The 17568-nt window shown below is 42.2% G+C and overlaps 1 protein-coding gene across 2 annotated transcripts in view; it reads left to right on the top strand.

Annotated features, from left to right (window-relative positions):
• Positions 1-220: 220 nt before the first annotated feature.
• Positions 221-17568, top strand: part of dpp6a (dipeptidyl-peptidase 6a) — a 216438-nt gene continuing 199090 nt past the window's right edge. The window contains exons 1-3 of one of the 2 annotated variants that reach the window (XM_048267223.1): positions 221-631; positions 773-830; positions 924-1002. In XM_048267223.1, coding sequence (XP_048123180.1) covers positions 946-1002 — 57 coding nt within the window. In that variant the 5' untranslated portion in view covers positions 221-631; positions 773-830; positions 924-945. Of the gene's footprint in view, positions 632-772; positions 831-919; positions 1003-17568 lie in introns of both variants that reach the window. The other variant, XM_048267222.1, reaches the window with a different exon arrangement.

Raw genomic sequence — 17568 nt, 5'->3', positions numbered from 1 at the left:
GGAATACAGCGTGCAAAGGTTGTGGCTGTTCCACTGCACACCACAACACTTAACATGAGAGAACTTTTAAAGCGTTATTCTTGTTTATGGTCATTTTATGACTATGCAATTGACGCGGTTCATAAAAACGGTATTAAACTCATCCATACCAATCCAGATGCTTGATAGTGAATCCTCCACGTTTAAGATTCTAGGCTCGTGTGCCACCTTTCGACCGTTGAGCGCGCGAACTGCCGGCGCGTACGCCACTGCGCTCTACAGCGAAACTACAAAACGCGAGACTCAGCACTAAACACCACCTTCACGCAGAACTTCGACCAAATATTCCGAGAAATTGGATTTACAAAGAGACATTGAAACATTCCGCAACTCTGTCGGCTCAGTTGCCTTCTAGACATCAAATTGCCAGCCTTTTCCCTCAGATAGTCTCAAACGCGCGAAAGTTTGTTGTGAAACTAATTCAACGCAAATTCTACAGGGAATTACATAAGAATCTATTTTTCCTGAAGTCGTTAACTGGATAGCACATAGGATAACAGCGGTGGAATTAACGGTAGCCTTCGGCAAAATCGGTTTCGTTTACTTGGCTTGTTTGTTTTGAATACGCTACTCAGGAACGAAGAGAGCTTGTGTGAGTCTCGCAGCTTGTTCGTTGTTCTTGAATAATAATCACGGAAGGCACTCCCCGGGAGCCGTTGGAATACGTTGGGGAGCACTTGGTTGTGGTTGTTTATAATAGTTGCCTCTAAAAATAAGACATTATTTATTACAGAAGCCATTTTTGCCCACGCAACGAGAATAACTTCTGGGGAACACGTATTCAGCATTTGGTAGGTATGCATTTTCTAAAGGCTGTCAGTTGCTTGTGCTTAGACTATAACATCTTTGAGACAAAACATTACGCATTTCCTTCTCGCAGGCAGCTCGTAAAGACATTGTTTAACCATGAACCAAACTGCAGGAGTATCCAACACCTACCGCAGGTGCTCCAAAGGTGGCAAGGTAAGTTACCTGAAAACTGGAAATGACTGCTTAACAATTTTACACCTGGCAAAGTCTGTGGTCTTTACCCTATCATTATTACCCTCTACATAGAGCTCAGCTACTGAACCATTTCATCTGTGCAGACCTCTGAGGCAGATCGCTTGCCCTTGCTCTGCAATGCAGAACCTCACATGATCATGCGTTTTGAATGAGTGGACAGGCTCATGTGGGAGCTGGTACGCTACAGATATGGCTGGGGGAAATCCCTATCTAAGGAATATGCCCGTGAGAAATATCTGCCAGTGTAGGGAGTCCTCTTTCTGCAGAGAATTCTAGAGTGAGCATGGTGGCCACTGCTGCCATTGCCAAAGCCATTTAGTGGGGTGAGCTTTTATTTCACATGAGTAGAAATTGAGTTTTTGTAGGGTGGAAACTATTTGCAGTAATGGCCTTGAGGCATTTATAGTGCATCAATCATTTCAATTTTACAGTTGCATTTCGAAAGTATATCCACTTATCCATCATCTGATGGATATGCGTCACATAAATAGACTGTTGACTGTGCTGAAGGTAGAGATATCCATACGAGTAGATGTCTGTCTTTCATGCTATCTGTGTAATCTGATGTTGTCAGACAGTCAGTACTCTGCTTATGGCTCCTTAAAGTGAAACAATCTTTATGAGTATGACTTGCCATGTATGTGTATGGTCCCTATACATTTCTCTCTCAATATGCTCAATCTTTAATGGTCACCTACTGTTTCTGTTGCATTTTCATATTTGTGTCTCATTCTGGTTTGGTTTATTTCACCTCTGCCATATGAGCCATCTACAACAATAATCTAAAGGGCACACTTCTACAATGGTATACTTTGGCATTGGCATTTTGATATATTAATATAACCTACTTATGGCTCATTTTCTGTCTGCTTCCCTCAAATCTCAACATGTATCCCAGATTTTCTCAGGAGAATTTGTTGTTTGTTGTGCTGCATCTGTGGTGTGGATGCATATGCTTATGCACACATATTTACATATTTGTGGATACACCACCCAACCATCAAAGCTGCCTTTACTGGATGCAGACACCACCATTTTAAGCAACATCAGCTGCCACAACAAATACTACTTCCCGTCATATGTGGTAGGCTACTGTAGTAATAGTAGTAGTAGCACTTGCTATTTTCATCTTCTTCAGCCACTCTTAATGAGTGTTTTAGTGTTATCAAGACAAGGCAGCTGTTTGCTCCAAAATGCACCTCTAGCCCGCAGCATAGCTGTTGGGCAAAGTTGTACATGATGGATGTTGGTGTTATTCTTTGCATTATGTATATTTTGTAGCCAGCCTGTCAGAGTGGTGACCCATATTGTGGGGTGGGATTCGCAAGGGAAAAGGAGGAAGACAAGAGAGGAGGAATTCCAGCTCAGTGTGTAATGAGCCCATTAGGGGCAGCGATTGCAGGGGTCCAATCCTGGATCAACACCCCCCATACCCCCATCCACCCACATCCAAACCTGTTCACATTTTTGAACATAAGCATGTAAGTGCACATGCACCTGGAAGTGTCCCATTAGTGTACAGTAGATGCCTGGTTTTCCTGTACACACAATCCTGTGGGGAGTTGAAAGCATCTCACCCCAGAAAAAATAGTACACACACACACACACACACACACACACTCACACACATACTTCTGAGTTGCTTAATTTAACTTGCAGATAAATAGGTGGGTAGTGGTGGCTGCTTTTAGTTTCTGTCTATTTAAAACTTCAAAAGTGCAGTGGACTATTTGCCTCTCTGATGTCAATGGCAGCACAGACACAAGCATATCACACATAAATGAGACTCAGGTGAAGGGACACAAGGCTTTTTAGCATCCCTGATGGAAGGTGCACTTCACAGAGACTATTATTGGGTGACAAGCTTTGGCATTGGGAGTAATAGAGGGATGGGTCCAGCACTGAGCTAAAAGTATTTATTCTTGTGTCTTTGGGGAATTTAGAGCTTTTTCAAGGACATTAAATGGTTTCTGAAATTAGGTGTGTGTGTGTGTGTGTGTGTGTCCATAGCTGATTCTAGTTTCATACAGACTTACCCTTTTAGGGTCTTTTGTAACTTTCCCTTATGCTGCATTCTTCACTGACAACTGGACAAAGGTGCACTCAAAGATGAAGGTTTATAAAATGACAGACTGAAAGGGAAAAGCATTCGGACAATGAAAGAACACAATCTTGAGTTTGTGATTGCACCCAACAGCACAGATGCTGTAAATCCTACAGATCTTTCTCTTCTGTCAGCTTGTGTCCGAGGTCAAGCTAATTGACGGAGGCTATTTAAAGGACTATGCTGGACATCTTAAGACTTAATTGCACTCTGACTGAAATGGCTCCCTAAAACGTGCATTAACCCTGTACTTAACCTTGGTATACTAAAAGTATACACTATAAATTTGACAGTGAGTCTTTGTATGAACTGATGCACGATCGACAATATGTTAATTGTGTTTATTAAGCTACCTTTTAATGCCAAATACATAGATATGGCATATTCAAGTATATTATTAGTCTAATTGTATTTGAGTAAGTACTCCCAAACTCACTTCGCTACACTTTCCTGTATTTACACAGACAACCACCACCATCTCTTAGTGAGTTCAGTCTGTGCTGACATTTAATGGTCCTGATGAGCATGATTATTAGGTAACCATGTGATAGCACTTACATGAAGACAGGTGCACATGTCAGCAGACTGATTGTACCCGTCACTCTGTACTTACCCTGACTATGCGACCTGCTGTGAAGTTAGGACACCCTTGGGAGGAAAAACGGGTGTCCCATGTCCAAACCATTTGTTGCTTAGGGGCAAACTTTGATCTTTAATAGTGTCCATTAATAAGGTCCAGAGATTTAAAATGAAAGTGGACACACCTAGTCTCATGGACTACGAATGTGACTGTCTGATAGAGTGTTGTTTGGATCTGTGATTCGGCTAATTCTAAATAAGATTTTTGGAGAGTTTTGGTTCAGAAAAAGAAAACCAACTGAGCTATTTGAGGCAAGGAAATGTCTCTCTATATAGCATATCGCTACAATTGTATTTTAACAGGTTGTTAAGTTATTGTCAGTTAAAGACGCTGTCGATAATACAGTTTTTCTCAGTGGCTTTGGTGCTTTTCTCACATCACTATTAACATTTGCACAGCAGTTACTGCATTTCTCAAAACAATTAGTGCAAACTGCAAAACCTAGTGGATAACCTGCAAAAGCATGTCACTTGCTCAAAATGGATAGTCCATTCCTCAAAAGCAAGTATTCATGTCAATAAAACTGTCAGTGTCATCAAAAGTCTTGACACCATCGTTTATGAACAAGATAGTCAAATGGCTTTGTCATGTTTTCATTATGACAGTTTATTCTCTCAGTGTTTTCCCATGCAAAAAAAGGTCAGAACTCGGTGACACTACCTGAACATGCTCAAGACAGCACTATACACTTGTACAGCCATTTCAAAACTTAAACTACAGTAAAGTTACACATTGAAAAGTAGAAAGTTCATACCATAATATATCAGATGTGTAGTAACCATCTGGCCACCAGCAGAGGTCCTCATAGCTATACGAGTGAAAGTCACAGAGTTTGGCTCCAGCATCTGCAGCAGTCACCCTCCTTCCCTCCCTCATTATCTATCATGCTCTTCTAAAAACTCATCTATTATGTCTGCCTCTATTTTTCCGATATGATTATCTTCTCTGTGAAGCATCCATATTATTTATCTCTCCCTCTCTCTCTCTCAGCCTATGAACAACCATGACAGTGCATGGATTAATTTGATCTGAATATGTCGAGGCACGTTTTCCCTACTAGTTTTGCTCAGCGCAGTAAACATGGTGCATGGCTGTGCATACATCATAGCAGTGAGACTCCAGACAGGAATGGGCAAAGTCACGCAGGACCGTGTCTATGAAGGGGACGAGCATTGCAATGAGACTTTAGTATCGTAAAGTAGGCATGTGAGTAGGCATGTGAAATGGAATGCAAGGAATGCTGGGATTTCTGGTCTGACTAGAAACTGCAAGCAGGCTAAGTGGTCACTTTATGGCCTGACATGATGTCCATGTGATAGGTTGGAAGAGTTTTAGACATAAAATGCTAGAAAAGGTCATTCTTTTCACTCCAAAGGATTAGTGAATGGGCTTTTCTTGCCAAAATGATGGGTAGGAAATAAGCATGTAGTACAAAAGGGTGCTTGACCTTTCCTTGCTTTTACCCAGCATTTTATCTTTGGTCTGAAAAGTGCTGGCTCAGCCACGCCTCTGACATAAAAAAAAGCATGTTTTCATGGTGCTGTTGGAGATTTTAAAAGATGAGATGGATGGTGTTTCATCATTTTGAAATATGCCTTTGCCTTGTGAGAATGCCATGCATGTTTGTTTCACAGCAAAGGTTATCCATTTCGAAAGACTGAAGGTGTTGGAAAATTCATTGCAGTTCATTTAAATGAGCTAATGAGCGCTTACAAAGGCTGGAAAACAAGCAGTTGCTTAAAAAGTTAAAAAAGCTTCCAGGCGTGCAGATATTACTATTGGAACTGAGTTTGAACGGGAATGATTTGTTGCTGAATTTTTAATTATTGCCGCTAGCACAATGTGTACACTTAGAAATACTGACATGCATTAGAGTGTCAAAGTATCCTTTCTCTCTCTCTCTCTCTCTCACACACACACACTTCAAACAGTTCAGATATTGTTGTCTTGAATTGTTAAAACACTGATTGAATAACTAAGCAGAGAAAATGGTGTCTTTTTCAGGTGTCGTTCTGTTTGTGTAGTAACACATATAGCACTATCTGACATGGCACTTCTGCACTTAATGGAGTGCTTAAGTGATTTTATTGACTGAGGAGTATTCACACCTGGCCTCGTAATGCTTAATGAGCAGATGGATGATGGGTGGCACCTTGTACAGCCCTGCAATGATGACCCATGCTGCAGTTCACACCACAACATAATGACAAGTGAAGTTCTGTGATATTTGTCATAAAACATGAGGTTTATGATTATGTTAACATTACCGTGTTCTTGCAATTGCATTGGTCTTTTTTGGCAAAGGTCAACATTAATACCTAGAAATAATTAGATACTGGAAGCTGTTTGACATTATAGTATGTGACCATGGTCTTTTTCATTAGATTGAGATTGAGGGCAGAAGTAGCAGAAGTGGAAGTGGACATGGAGCTGTCCATGGTACCAATTCCTTATGAGTGCTCGTTCTGAATGAACAGCTCCATGTAGGCTACATGATGATAGCTCGAGCATCCCTGGTGACACAGAAGTGTGTAACTGAGAGGGCGCGTTATGATTATTTGTTGTTTGACACCAATCAAGGTGGTTGCAAGTAATTACATCACATCACAATTTTTGCCTTTTCTCTTTCCCCTTTCTCTTTCAATAGGAAGTTAGCGTGTTGTGTTTCATGAAGTCATTTCTGAAGCAGAGGGAACTTTGACCCTGGGAGGTAGTTGCGCATCTCCCTCCCCTCAAACCCCTGAAGATATGATAAAAGTTTAAGTCGTTGGCACAAACTAAGAAAGCATTAAAGCCTCATTAACAACGTCAATGATTACGCTTCCAATACTTCTGCACAAAGACAGATCGATCTAAATCGCCCGCTGAAGACGTCCATCAACCATAGCCACTGTAAGCTCTTGTGTGCCCCCGCATGATGACGTGCTCTCAAACTTAAAGTGAAAATATACTTCATTTGGACAGCCATCGAATTTCCATTAAGACGCACAGTCGACACTTTGTCATGATATTCTCTTCCAAGTCACCCGACAGAGAAAAACACGCTGGCCGAAGTGACATGTGGAGACGCTATTATCGTTTTCAGAAGCCCCTTCTGTAATTACACGCATTGCATTTACTAGCTCGCACATCCCAGCACACCCCAAACGCGCCAGCTATCGACCGCATGCGCTCATTACTCCGCTGGTCTATTGTAATCCATAGTTATCACTCGGAACTCTCTCCCTAGTCTTGTATGGAGATTAGCATTGATCTCCACGGGAGTGAAAGTGTGGGTCGACTTCGCGGGCGACCGTCTCTACACAGCTAATTGTTGCGTTACAAGAGGTTTATCTTTCATTAGGCCTTTTACCACACATGACCGGGATAAACACAGCGTGTACGTTCTACCAATCAGATTCAAGGCTTGGTGCAAAGGGCTCTTTAAAACATGTAGTAACGTCCCACTAAACATTAGACATCTGATGGACGTGCAGATGATAGACTTGATCTGCACGTCCATCAGACGTCTAATGTTTAGTGGAGTAAAGCAACGAATGACTTCCCTTATTGTATGTTTCATAGGCGCTCATTTGCATTCTTTTTTGTTGATGATCTTTATTGTACTTTTGTGGTATGTACTGTAGGTCAGTGTTGGTGCCAAAAATTAATTTGAAGTATTTCTTAAGCACACCTGATGGCATGGTAATTATACTTGAGCTAAAAAATGCAGTGCATGATAATAAATGCTATTGAGTCATTTCAGTGCTGTGTGTCTGATTTGAACATCACTGTATTTTTTGTATGCACTATCAAGCCCCTCCTGGGTGCATCACACACACATAAAAAACAGAACCTTTTATTAATTAACTTTTATTATGTTGACATCTGAGGCCAACACGTTCACTACACTCTACTTGCTGATTGAGCTGGATGCACTATGTTACACAGCATCCCGAGGTTAGATGATTACAAACTCTAATTACTGTACCTTGGACAGAAGATGTCATGGTCCAACATCCTTCTGTATCACCCCTCTCACCCCTCTCTCTCTCTCTCTCTCTCTCTCTCTCTCTCTCTCTCTCTCTCTCTCTCACTCATCCTGTCTCACTCCTCAATCAGTGCTGCCTGACAGACGCGATTGATTAAGGCCTCTAGCTCAGCTGACACCCTGCATAACTCCTTCCTCACTCTCGCTAATGAATGTTGGCGATAAGTTATGCTAGCCATGTCACATATTAATTGTGATTAGTGGTGCTTGCCTGGCACCGAGTTGAGAAAACAGTTGAGAAAGTAACTGGGGAAATAAGCGCAACAGTGTGTGTGGCAACATTTGGTGTTTTTGTGTACTGACTGTGGGTGTAGTGTGTGACTGAGACCACATTTGTTTGTGCGCATCTAATTTTGGGTAGGTGTTGATGTGTGACTTATTCTGCTGTGACGAGTTTGTTGTGGTGTTTTCTTGAGGAAACTTAATTGAGTTTCCACATTTGATATGCCAGAAAGTGAAATTGGGTATGTGAATGGCGTATGTGTATTGCATATGTCGTTGCGTGTGTCTGGTCTGCCAGAGCAGGACTTTGGTTGGATATTTTTTCATCACAGTGCTAAATGGTTTTGGTGAGTTGTGTGTGTGTGTGTCTATCAGTGTGTCTGGATTTGTGTGTGTGTGTGTGTGTGTGTGTGTGTGTGTGTGTGTCTGTCTGTCTCTCTCCTTCTGTCTCTCTCTCTCTCTCTGTGTGTGTGTCTGTGCCACTGGCTGCAGAAATGTGCTGGGACAGCAGTTTTGGTGGAGCCGTGGCCAAACTCGCTTCATCACAGAGGCCCCGCACCAGCTGCTGCTCTCTGGCTTATTAAAAGCACACTGTCAGGGGGACCCTCTCTCTCTCTCTCTTTCACACACACACACACACACACATACACTCACACACACATCCACATCCACATTATGATGATTATGATGCAGCAGCTGCACACGCTCACTCTCACACACACACACACACTCTTACACACATTCACACTGTCTCACACACTCAGCCTCTCTCTCTCTATCTCTCTCTCTCTCTCACACACACACACACACACACACACACACACACACACACACACACACACACACACACACACACACACTCACACTCACACTAGTGCAAACATGACTGAGACATGGGCACATGCTCAATGCAATCCCAGCCTTGCTCATCCACATCTCTATCTCTCTGTGTAAACACTTGGGTGGGTGTATCTCTTCTATGTGCTCAGAAGCAGCAGTTCCATATGCTTGGCTTTGCTCATGAGACTGTATAGAATCTTTGTTTAATTGGAAAAGACTGCATGCAAATCAAATTGGACAGAGTTGAAAGCATACCTTTTTGGAAATATTCAAAGCTACAGACAGTACATTTCGGAATGTACTGTCTGACTTTTTTTTCAGAATTGAAAATCTTCAAAGTGTTCTAAAAGTGACAGTGAAATCAATTAAATCCAGTCTCCACACCCCCGTTTTGCATTTTGTGATGGTCTGGCCTTCTTCCTTTAAAAAATTAAGAGTTTTGATAAGAGGGCCGTTTAAAATGCTCATCACAACTGCTCATCTCAACTGCCTCGTCCACTTAAAACTAAAGTTTACTCCACTTTGTGTGGCTTGTGTTCTCCCGTCATGGAAGCGTGGCGCACTGTGTGTTTGGCCTTGCCCCAGCAGCGGTGATTGACAGCGGTGGGAGCGTGCCGCCATGAGTCTGGAGGTCCGTGGAGGCCTCCGGAGCACTTGGCTGCCTCTGCAAAGCACTCAGGTCATGACAGCCCGTCTGCCGGCCGTTGGTGGCAAGTCAACGAGGCGGCCTCCTGACAAATGGTGCTGCCGCTAGGGCTCACAGCTGCACCAGAGACTAGTGTACCCACACACACACACACACACACACACACACACACACACACACACACACACACACACACACACATACAAACACACACACAAACAAAATACAATTACAGACCAACACAACCATGCACCTACGTCCACTGAAACATAGTTTTACACATTCATGTCTGCAGTCACATTTTCACACAAGAAATCTAGATATACAGTACACACTGTTGTTGTCGTCTCTCTGTCTCTCTCACTCACTCTCTCTCTCACACACACACACACACACACACACACACACACACACACACACACACACACACACACACACACACACACACGCCTGCTGATATTTACCTGCGCTTATTTATGCCAATACATATGCTGAGTACACTGTACAGTACACTCGTCATCCAGATATGGCCCAGACAGTTTCATTGCTACTCCCCTTTTTTCTGGCTTTTAATAAATGGAGGAGCCATATGGGCTTCTGTGTCACTGAATGCTGAGATGAAACCATTGCTCTTGGCATGTAATGAAAGTTTCCTCTGCAATTAAATAATATTTGAAGAATTTGTTTTATCCCTAGATGTGAGGAAGAAAGAAAGCCCATCGTATCAGCATAGGAAATGAGCGAACATTGAGAATTCACCACTCTTTTAGACAAAGCCATATTCTCTCAACTCTCAGTTAAATTCCTTTATGCAGTGTTCCATGCAGTTAATCACAAAGCGCCCAGGTGCAGGCAAGGTAATGGTAGACTTTGTGTAAACTGATTTTGGAGTTAAAATAGGTGCCCTCAATATTTGAGCTACCTGTGATTCATACAGACACAGATGGCAGATATGGTAATAGAAAAAGCTGTAATTCATCAAGATCAAACCAATTTAATATATAGGTGAATACCCTGATGATCCCTGCATGCTATAAACAGGTTAGCAAAAGGCCATGACTGGCTATTAGAACCAGGCCCCTAAGAAAAACTGTACAAATGTTATAATTAGAAAAATTAGTCCTTTTTGCATGTAGCAACAAGCCTGTGGAACAGTTTGCCAGGAAATATAAAGATGGTCAGAAGTTTAGGAGGTTTTAAGCTGGCACTGAAAAAATGGCTTACTGTAGATGCCAATCTTAGTGTATTGTTTTTTATTACTGTATTGTCTACATGGATGTATTTAATATATGTATGGATGTTTGATTGATGTTTGGTCTGCTGCCATCTGCCCTGCCCCAAGGGACCACAATGGAAATAAGCCCCAGGGCTTTATTGTGTTATCCTGACTTTGTTTTGTTTTTTTAATGTATGGTGCAAAGCTGTATCATATTTTATAACGAATAGGGTCGAATAAAATCAATCAATCAATCAATCAACTAGGCCCCTCAAAAACTACAAAATTTACGCAGCCTACAGGCTTTTAAGATGACAATTTTTTTAATGAACTATCATACATTTTTTTCTAATTACTCTAGTAGTTTGAAGAGGCTGCCATGCATTTCTTGTTAGTGATTAGTCTGTTGAAGTTTCAGATTTCTTTTTCTTCAATTTCTATCTCAATTTCAAAGGGAGGAAACAGTTTGGCGTCTTTATGAATTCAATTTCAGAGAGTGGAATCCAGAACTCTAATAAACATGTGTCATGTCTGGCAGGAGACTTGGTGATACCCAAGTGTACCCCATGTACAGTAACCAACTACAGGATGGAAATGTAGCCAGTCTATGCAACAGCGAAGCATGCGCTGCAGAGTGCTAGACAACTTTGCTGTGCTCAAGACTTATCTTTGCCGCAGAGGTTTTTAATCTTCACACAATGATACGGAGGGGGGATTTCATGAATATGATCAGTGGGACTTTTTTTCCCTCCGCTGCGCAGCTCTACGCTGTGTTGCTTTACCCATGGCTTGTTTCTCCGAGCCATTAGATTGATCCTCGGTAGATGTCGGGATGGCCATTAAAGTCAAGTCGTTCCCATTTCATATTCTTGATTAAGTTTTTGCCAGGCTCTCCAAAAAAGATGCCGACATTATTAGTGCGGTAAGAACTCTGCCCCAGAGGTATTGCGGATTTGATTGATCAGATGGCCATTTTTTCGGAGATGGGCTTGATTTGTTTGGTAAATGACTGATGAAATAGATTTGTTTGGAATGATAGGAAGATTTATGGCAGCTACAGAAAACAAGTTGAGGGCTAGGCTAACGTCCTTAAAGTAATTTTCCATCTCAGTTTCATTTTTTTTTTGTCATTTGGTGTTGTCTTCTACAAGCTTGTTTTTTCTTTCATTCATTCCAACTGTCATTTTCTCCTTTGTTCTTTTTATCTGTCCTTTGTTCATTCACCCTTTCTTTCTGTTGCAAGAAAACTAGGAAAGATCAAAGCCTCTCCATCCAGCTCATTCCTTTGATCCTTGTTTGTGGGTGTCCAAGGCCTTTGTAAATAACATTTAACATGACTAATGAGACAGGATGGCAAGTTCTCACTTCCATAGGTGCAGACAGATATGATCATCCCACACAAAAACACAATCATGATAACAATGAAACAAAGTCAGATGAAAGTGCTGCGCCTTCCTCGCACGAGATGTGGCTGGTGGCTCCGCCAAGAGTCGAAAAAGTGGGTGAGATCACAGGATCCAGTGGACTGATCCAAGTTACAGCCGAGAAGGAAGCTGCTCTGTGTGATTAGGAAATCACAGCATTTAGGAAACGTTTTGTTCCATTTTCTGGTTTGAGGCTGGATCAAATTAGAAATCAATTAGAAACACATCAAGATACTAATCCACTGGTTACTACAACACTATCCAAAAAGCTTGAGACACTGTGTAAAAAACATAAAAACAGAACGCTGTGCTTTGCAAATCATGTAAACCCTTCATGTATTTGAGAATAGTGCAAAGATATATGATAAGATACGTTCATTTTGAATTTGATGCCAGCAACACATCGCAAAAGAAGTTGGGACAGGGGTGTGTTTACCACTGTGATGCCTCACCTCTTCTTTTAACAACTAAAAACAGTCTGTAAACATTTTGAAACTGAGGAGACTAGTTGCTGGAGATTTGAGAATGAAATGTTTTCCCATTATTGCCCAATATAGGATTCAAGCTTCTCGACATTCTGTCGTCTTCGTAATTGTGTTTTATGTTCCATGATTTCCATTATTCTTTTATTGTTGCATTACTGTATGTGCCCACACAGGTTCACACTGAGTGATGAATACCTCTGTATCTTTACTTCTGAGAGACTATGCCTCTCTGGGGCGCTCTTTTTATACCCTATCATGGTGCAAGTTAACCTAATTAGTTGTGCAATATTTCTCCTTGTGTTTTCTTTTAAGTTTTCCAGCCTTTTGTTGCCCCCATCCCAACTTTTTTGAGACTGTTTTTTGTCATCAATTTCAAAATCAGCTTACATTTTTCATCAAATAGTAAAATTTGTTAGTTTCAACATTCAATATGTTGTCTATGTCCTTTTTGCTACTAAATATGGGTTTACGAGATTGGCAGATTATCACATTCTGTTTTTATTTACATTTTACATAATGTCCCAATTTTGTGGGAAATGTTATGTCATGAAGGCATTTTTTTCCTCTACAGCACTGCTGTCTTCTGCATTCTTTCCTCACATTACCGCATGCCTCTAGCCGCCTCTACAGGAAATTACAGGGCATTTGCCTGTACTGTAGATAAAATGCTATGGATTTAACATTTTCTTTTCATACAGCCCTGTGTTATCCGCAATATTATACATGTACATTGATCTCAGGGAGTTTTTTTTTCAGTTGGGGTTTGGTTAGAATGCATGACATCATGATTGCATGGCGTAGCCTAAGCCTACCCATAACTGTTGCCAAATCTTTTATGGACTCATTGAGAATCACTGTTGTGTATCCCCCTACAGCCTGCACAGGGTGTCCACATGCTCCCGGCATGTTAATGCTGATGATTTGTTGGATGTTATAGCTGAGTCGCGTGTCATGTTTAACTCGCTCGCAAACGAGTCAGCACTTGAATCGACAATCAATGTACAACGCCCAGCCATAAACAAGGGATTTTATGGGATTAAGCGTTGAAGTTCTTCCAGTCAGTGGTTTTTAAATAACTCTGTGGACCTGTCATGCATAAACGCAATCACATTGGTAAGCACACACATGCACACAGACCCACACACAAATCTATACATGATCACACAAATACACATAAACACACATACACCCAATTGCAGTTGTTTCATAACATACATAACACAACAACACAGCTGCAACCATTATGATGATATAGAGCTACGCTACCAACGGCGCTACAAATCTTCACTACAAAAGTGTTTGCAGTGCAGGATGCTGACAGAAATCAAGGCCATACAATCACCCTGTGGACCAAGTGTTTGTGCATTCTTACAACACCCAATGTTTACACAAGCGAAGAGCCACATTTCCATGGCCTCTAACAGTAGATCTGAAGACATTGCTATAAAAATGGGACATGGCATTTGGGAGATTTGAGTTTCATCCAGTTTAGTTTCTCTCTCGTGTTGCTTTACATGAAAGACATGCCACAGAAAGGCAGTACCGAGAATTGGAGCCAGATACGGATGAGGAAAAAATTCTGATCAAGGGAGGAACCTTATATGGAGCACAACCCTTTAGAAATCTCACCTTATAAGCATTAGTAGAGCAGAACAATGATAAAAAAAAACCCAGTGGAAAATGGGTTTGGTTGATTCCCAGACTGGTTCTTTGACTACTGCGGTGTCTTCAGCAAGTTATTCATTTTTTCTTGCAATATATTTCCACCCAGTCATAAAGCTTCAGAAAGTGCCAATGCATGATGTGTTCTGCAGAGTTGGACCTCCACACACTCCCATGTATCAGAAATCAATTTCTTGTGTGTGTGTGTTCACACAGTGATCACTACCGCATTTGTTAGTGCTAATGGTTGGTCTCACTTGCCAGCATGGGTGTTTGGATGTGTGCTTTGATGTGATTCAACACTTTGATCACCCACAAACCATGAAATTTGCAATTTTCTGGCGATTGCCTCAGATGCATGCATCTCCTCTCTGAATACGTTTGTTTGTTTATATTGACAGAAGTCTTTCTCTCTATCACTCTCAATCTTTTTATCTTCTCCCACATCACCGTGTTATCCGTCTCTCACGTTTCACCATGTTCTCTGTCCCTCATTTTATTTCTCATAAATTCTGTATGTGTGTTTATGTGTATGTCTGCCTGTCTTTCTGTCTGTCTGTCTCTGTCTGTGTGTGTGTCTACCAGTTTGACACTATGTCTGTGTATGTGTGTATCTTTTCCAGCACGAGTGTGTTTCTCTCCAGAGGAAAATAGTTATTTTTGACCATTCTTGGTTGTCTGTAGCCTGTTTCCCTTCTCTGTTTGAGCAGCCTAGCTCGGGGGGACACTCTGTAGCGATGGTCACACTGATAGCGCCGTTCTGGCCGTGACTCCCGCAGGTAGACTTTTAATTATTTACGAGACCTTTGGAGGAAGCGTGGCATGCTGGCGCTCGAGCACGCGCTAAAGGTGCTGCTCATTTACATTCCGCGAACGGTCGCCATGAGATCACACAGGCTCTGATTGATGGCCCTCTCCGTTGCCCCAGAAACCACCTTGGGGGCTGCGATATGAGTTGTATTTTTCTATCTGCTAACAGACAGCGAAGCATATTCTCTCCCCTCTACTTCATCTTACAAATGACCAAGTTAAGGTGATTTTCGGTGGTGATGCCGCGTTTTTATCCTATGGGGAATAGAGAAGTAGGCATTTCAAAAAGTGATGTGTCTTTGTGGGGGGAAATATTTCATCAGTTCAAAATGCCTCAATGCCTGATAACACCTTCCCTTGACTACCGCGGTGCTTGAGATGCTGGTAGCGCACTAACAAGAGGATTAAGTGCACATTACTCCTGACAGGTGCAGGTGGATGTGGAAATGTCTGAGCGATGTGTAGCTGGATGTGTTGATCATTTTGAAATCACATCAGAGCACTTGAGGTGAATCTGTCCTTGTAGACTTAGTTGTGTGTGTGTGTGTGTGTGTGTCTGTCTGTCTGTCTTTGATGTGTGCCTGGGCTCAAGAGCCTTCCATTATATTTTGACAGGCCAAGAAACCTTGATATTGTTGCAGTTAGATTTGAAATGAAATAGTGTTTTAGAGGATCAGCCTTGACCGTATCTCGGATTTAGTCATTTCCACATCTGGTGCATAGTAGACATGGCAGAACCAAGTCTAAACTTTCCCAAACTCCTAGTGATATTCGCCGTCAGTAGTCACCACCATTTCCCCTCCTGCATCAACTAACCAACTTCAATTTCCTGGGCGAGGTGTAAGGAACAGCTGCTGCGAAAACTTAAACTCATCATTCACCCTCAGAGCAAAGCAGGTTAAGGTGATGTATTTGATCTGGGCACTTGACAGACGCCTGCTGTTCGTGGCAACTGCGCAATTAATATTCAGACGTGGCACACCGCGGCTCCGGGGAGAGCCGAGTCTTAGCTCTTAAACTAATGGCAAACACGAGAATCCCGCCGCAGCGCAGCGAGCGACGCCACTACCACGAGTAAATCATGATTGTCCCCCTTGCGTCTGCTTTCCTATCCGCACCATATCTTTTAAGCGACACCATGATGGCGAGCGACCCTCTCAAGACCCCCCCCCCCCAGGTCGCCTCTTTCCACCCCCACCTCCCTTGGTGTGCGCGTGTGCTGCAAATTGAAAGCATAATCTCCGGATTCACTCTCATTGTGTTTTTATTGAAAGGCTAATGGACTGCTAATCGCCAGCGTTGGACTCCCTGCGTGATTAATGCAGATATCACACATCCCTGTGCCATTCATCTACCGAGGAATTCATTAGTGATAGCAATTATCTCAGACCCCGACCGGGCAGGGCATTGAAGGGCAACGGCGGGTGGACGGACGAGACTCTTGCAGATATGCCCGCTGCTCATGGGATTACACAGAAAGTTTTGCGTTTTTTAAGCTTGACCCTTGTGAGGGTCATAGTCCTGCCATTGATCTGAATTTAACCGTATTCCTGGTCGGACATGGTGCTAGCGGGTGTGGTGTCGTTCGTGGTGGGGGTGTGGGGATAGATGTGGGGTAGTAGATAACAAGGCCAACTTTTAGTTCAGAGATGTACAGCTGTGATTTTTAGAGTGGTAGTTTTTTTTTTTGCTCAAATGGAATCCACAAACCTCGGGGTTCTGGAGCCAAAAAGCCTTTTTCCCCCCATCAAAATACCTCAGTTCTCAGGAGCCAGTGATGAAGGCCTCTTTTGAAACAGACTGACTCATTGGTTTGTTTGATGCATTTTCTGATGTTTGCCTGTGAGGCCAGCGAAATGCCTTTTCATTAAAAAAACGGAGATAAACAACTTTCCTATGCTATTCAAATCAATAGGTCTGCCCAAAAGGATTTGATTTCCATTGTTGCTCTCTATTTATTTATCTTTTCATTTCATTTTTTTTATCTTTGAAAAGCCTCCCAAATGCCATAATGCACCAGGCCCAACTTTGGGAGGTGACCCCAGTGCTTTTTCTGAAGGGTAGGACCGCCTCGTGAGGAAAGGCTGCCGGCATATAGAGTACTTCTGTTGAAAATGAAGCCATTGATTTTACGGCATAGTGACACCGTTCAGTATATTGTGTGGAATAATTGCTGTGACCACAATGACTTCTGTCTGTGATCCCCCCGCAGGATATCATGACAAATCCATTATTTTTTTCTTTATAAACGTTAGAATTTAGATTACATATTCCATCCAATAGGCGTGCAGCTTTGAAGGGTTATTGCATTTTTTGCTTTTTATGTCGTTGCACAGAGACCCGCAAATGGATAAAGAACCATACACACACACACACACACACACACACACACACACACACACACACACACAAACACACACAATCCAGTATCAGGTAAACTCAACA

The sequence above is a fragment of the Alosa alosa genome, chromosome 16, assembly GCF_017589495.1.
Source record: "Alosa alosa isolate M-15738 ecotype Scorff River chromosome 16, AALO_Geno_1.1, whole genome shotgun sequence".
NCBI lineage: Eukaryota > Metazoa > Chordata > Actinopteri > Clupeiformes > Clupeidae > Alosa > Alosa alosa.
This window is presented reverse-complemented; position numbering and strand designations above follow the sequence as displayed.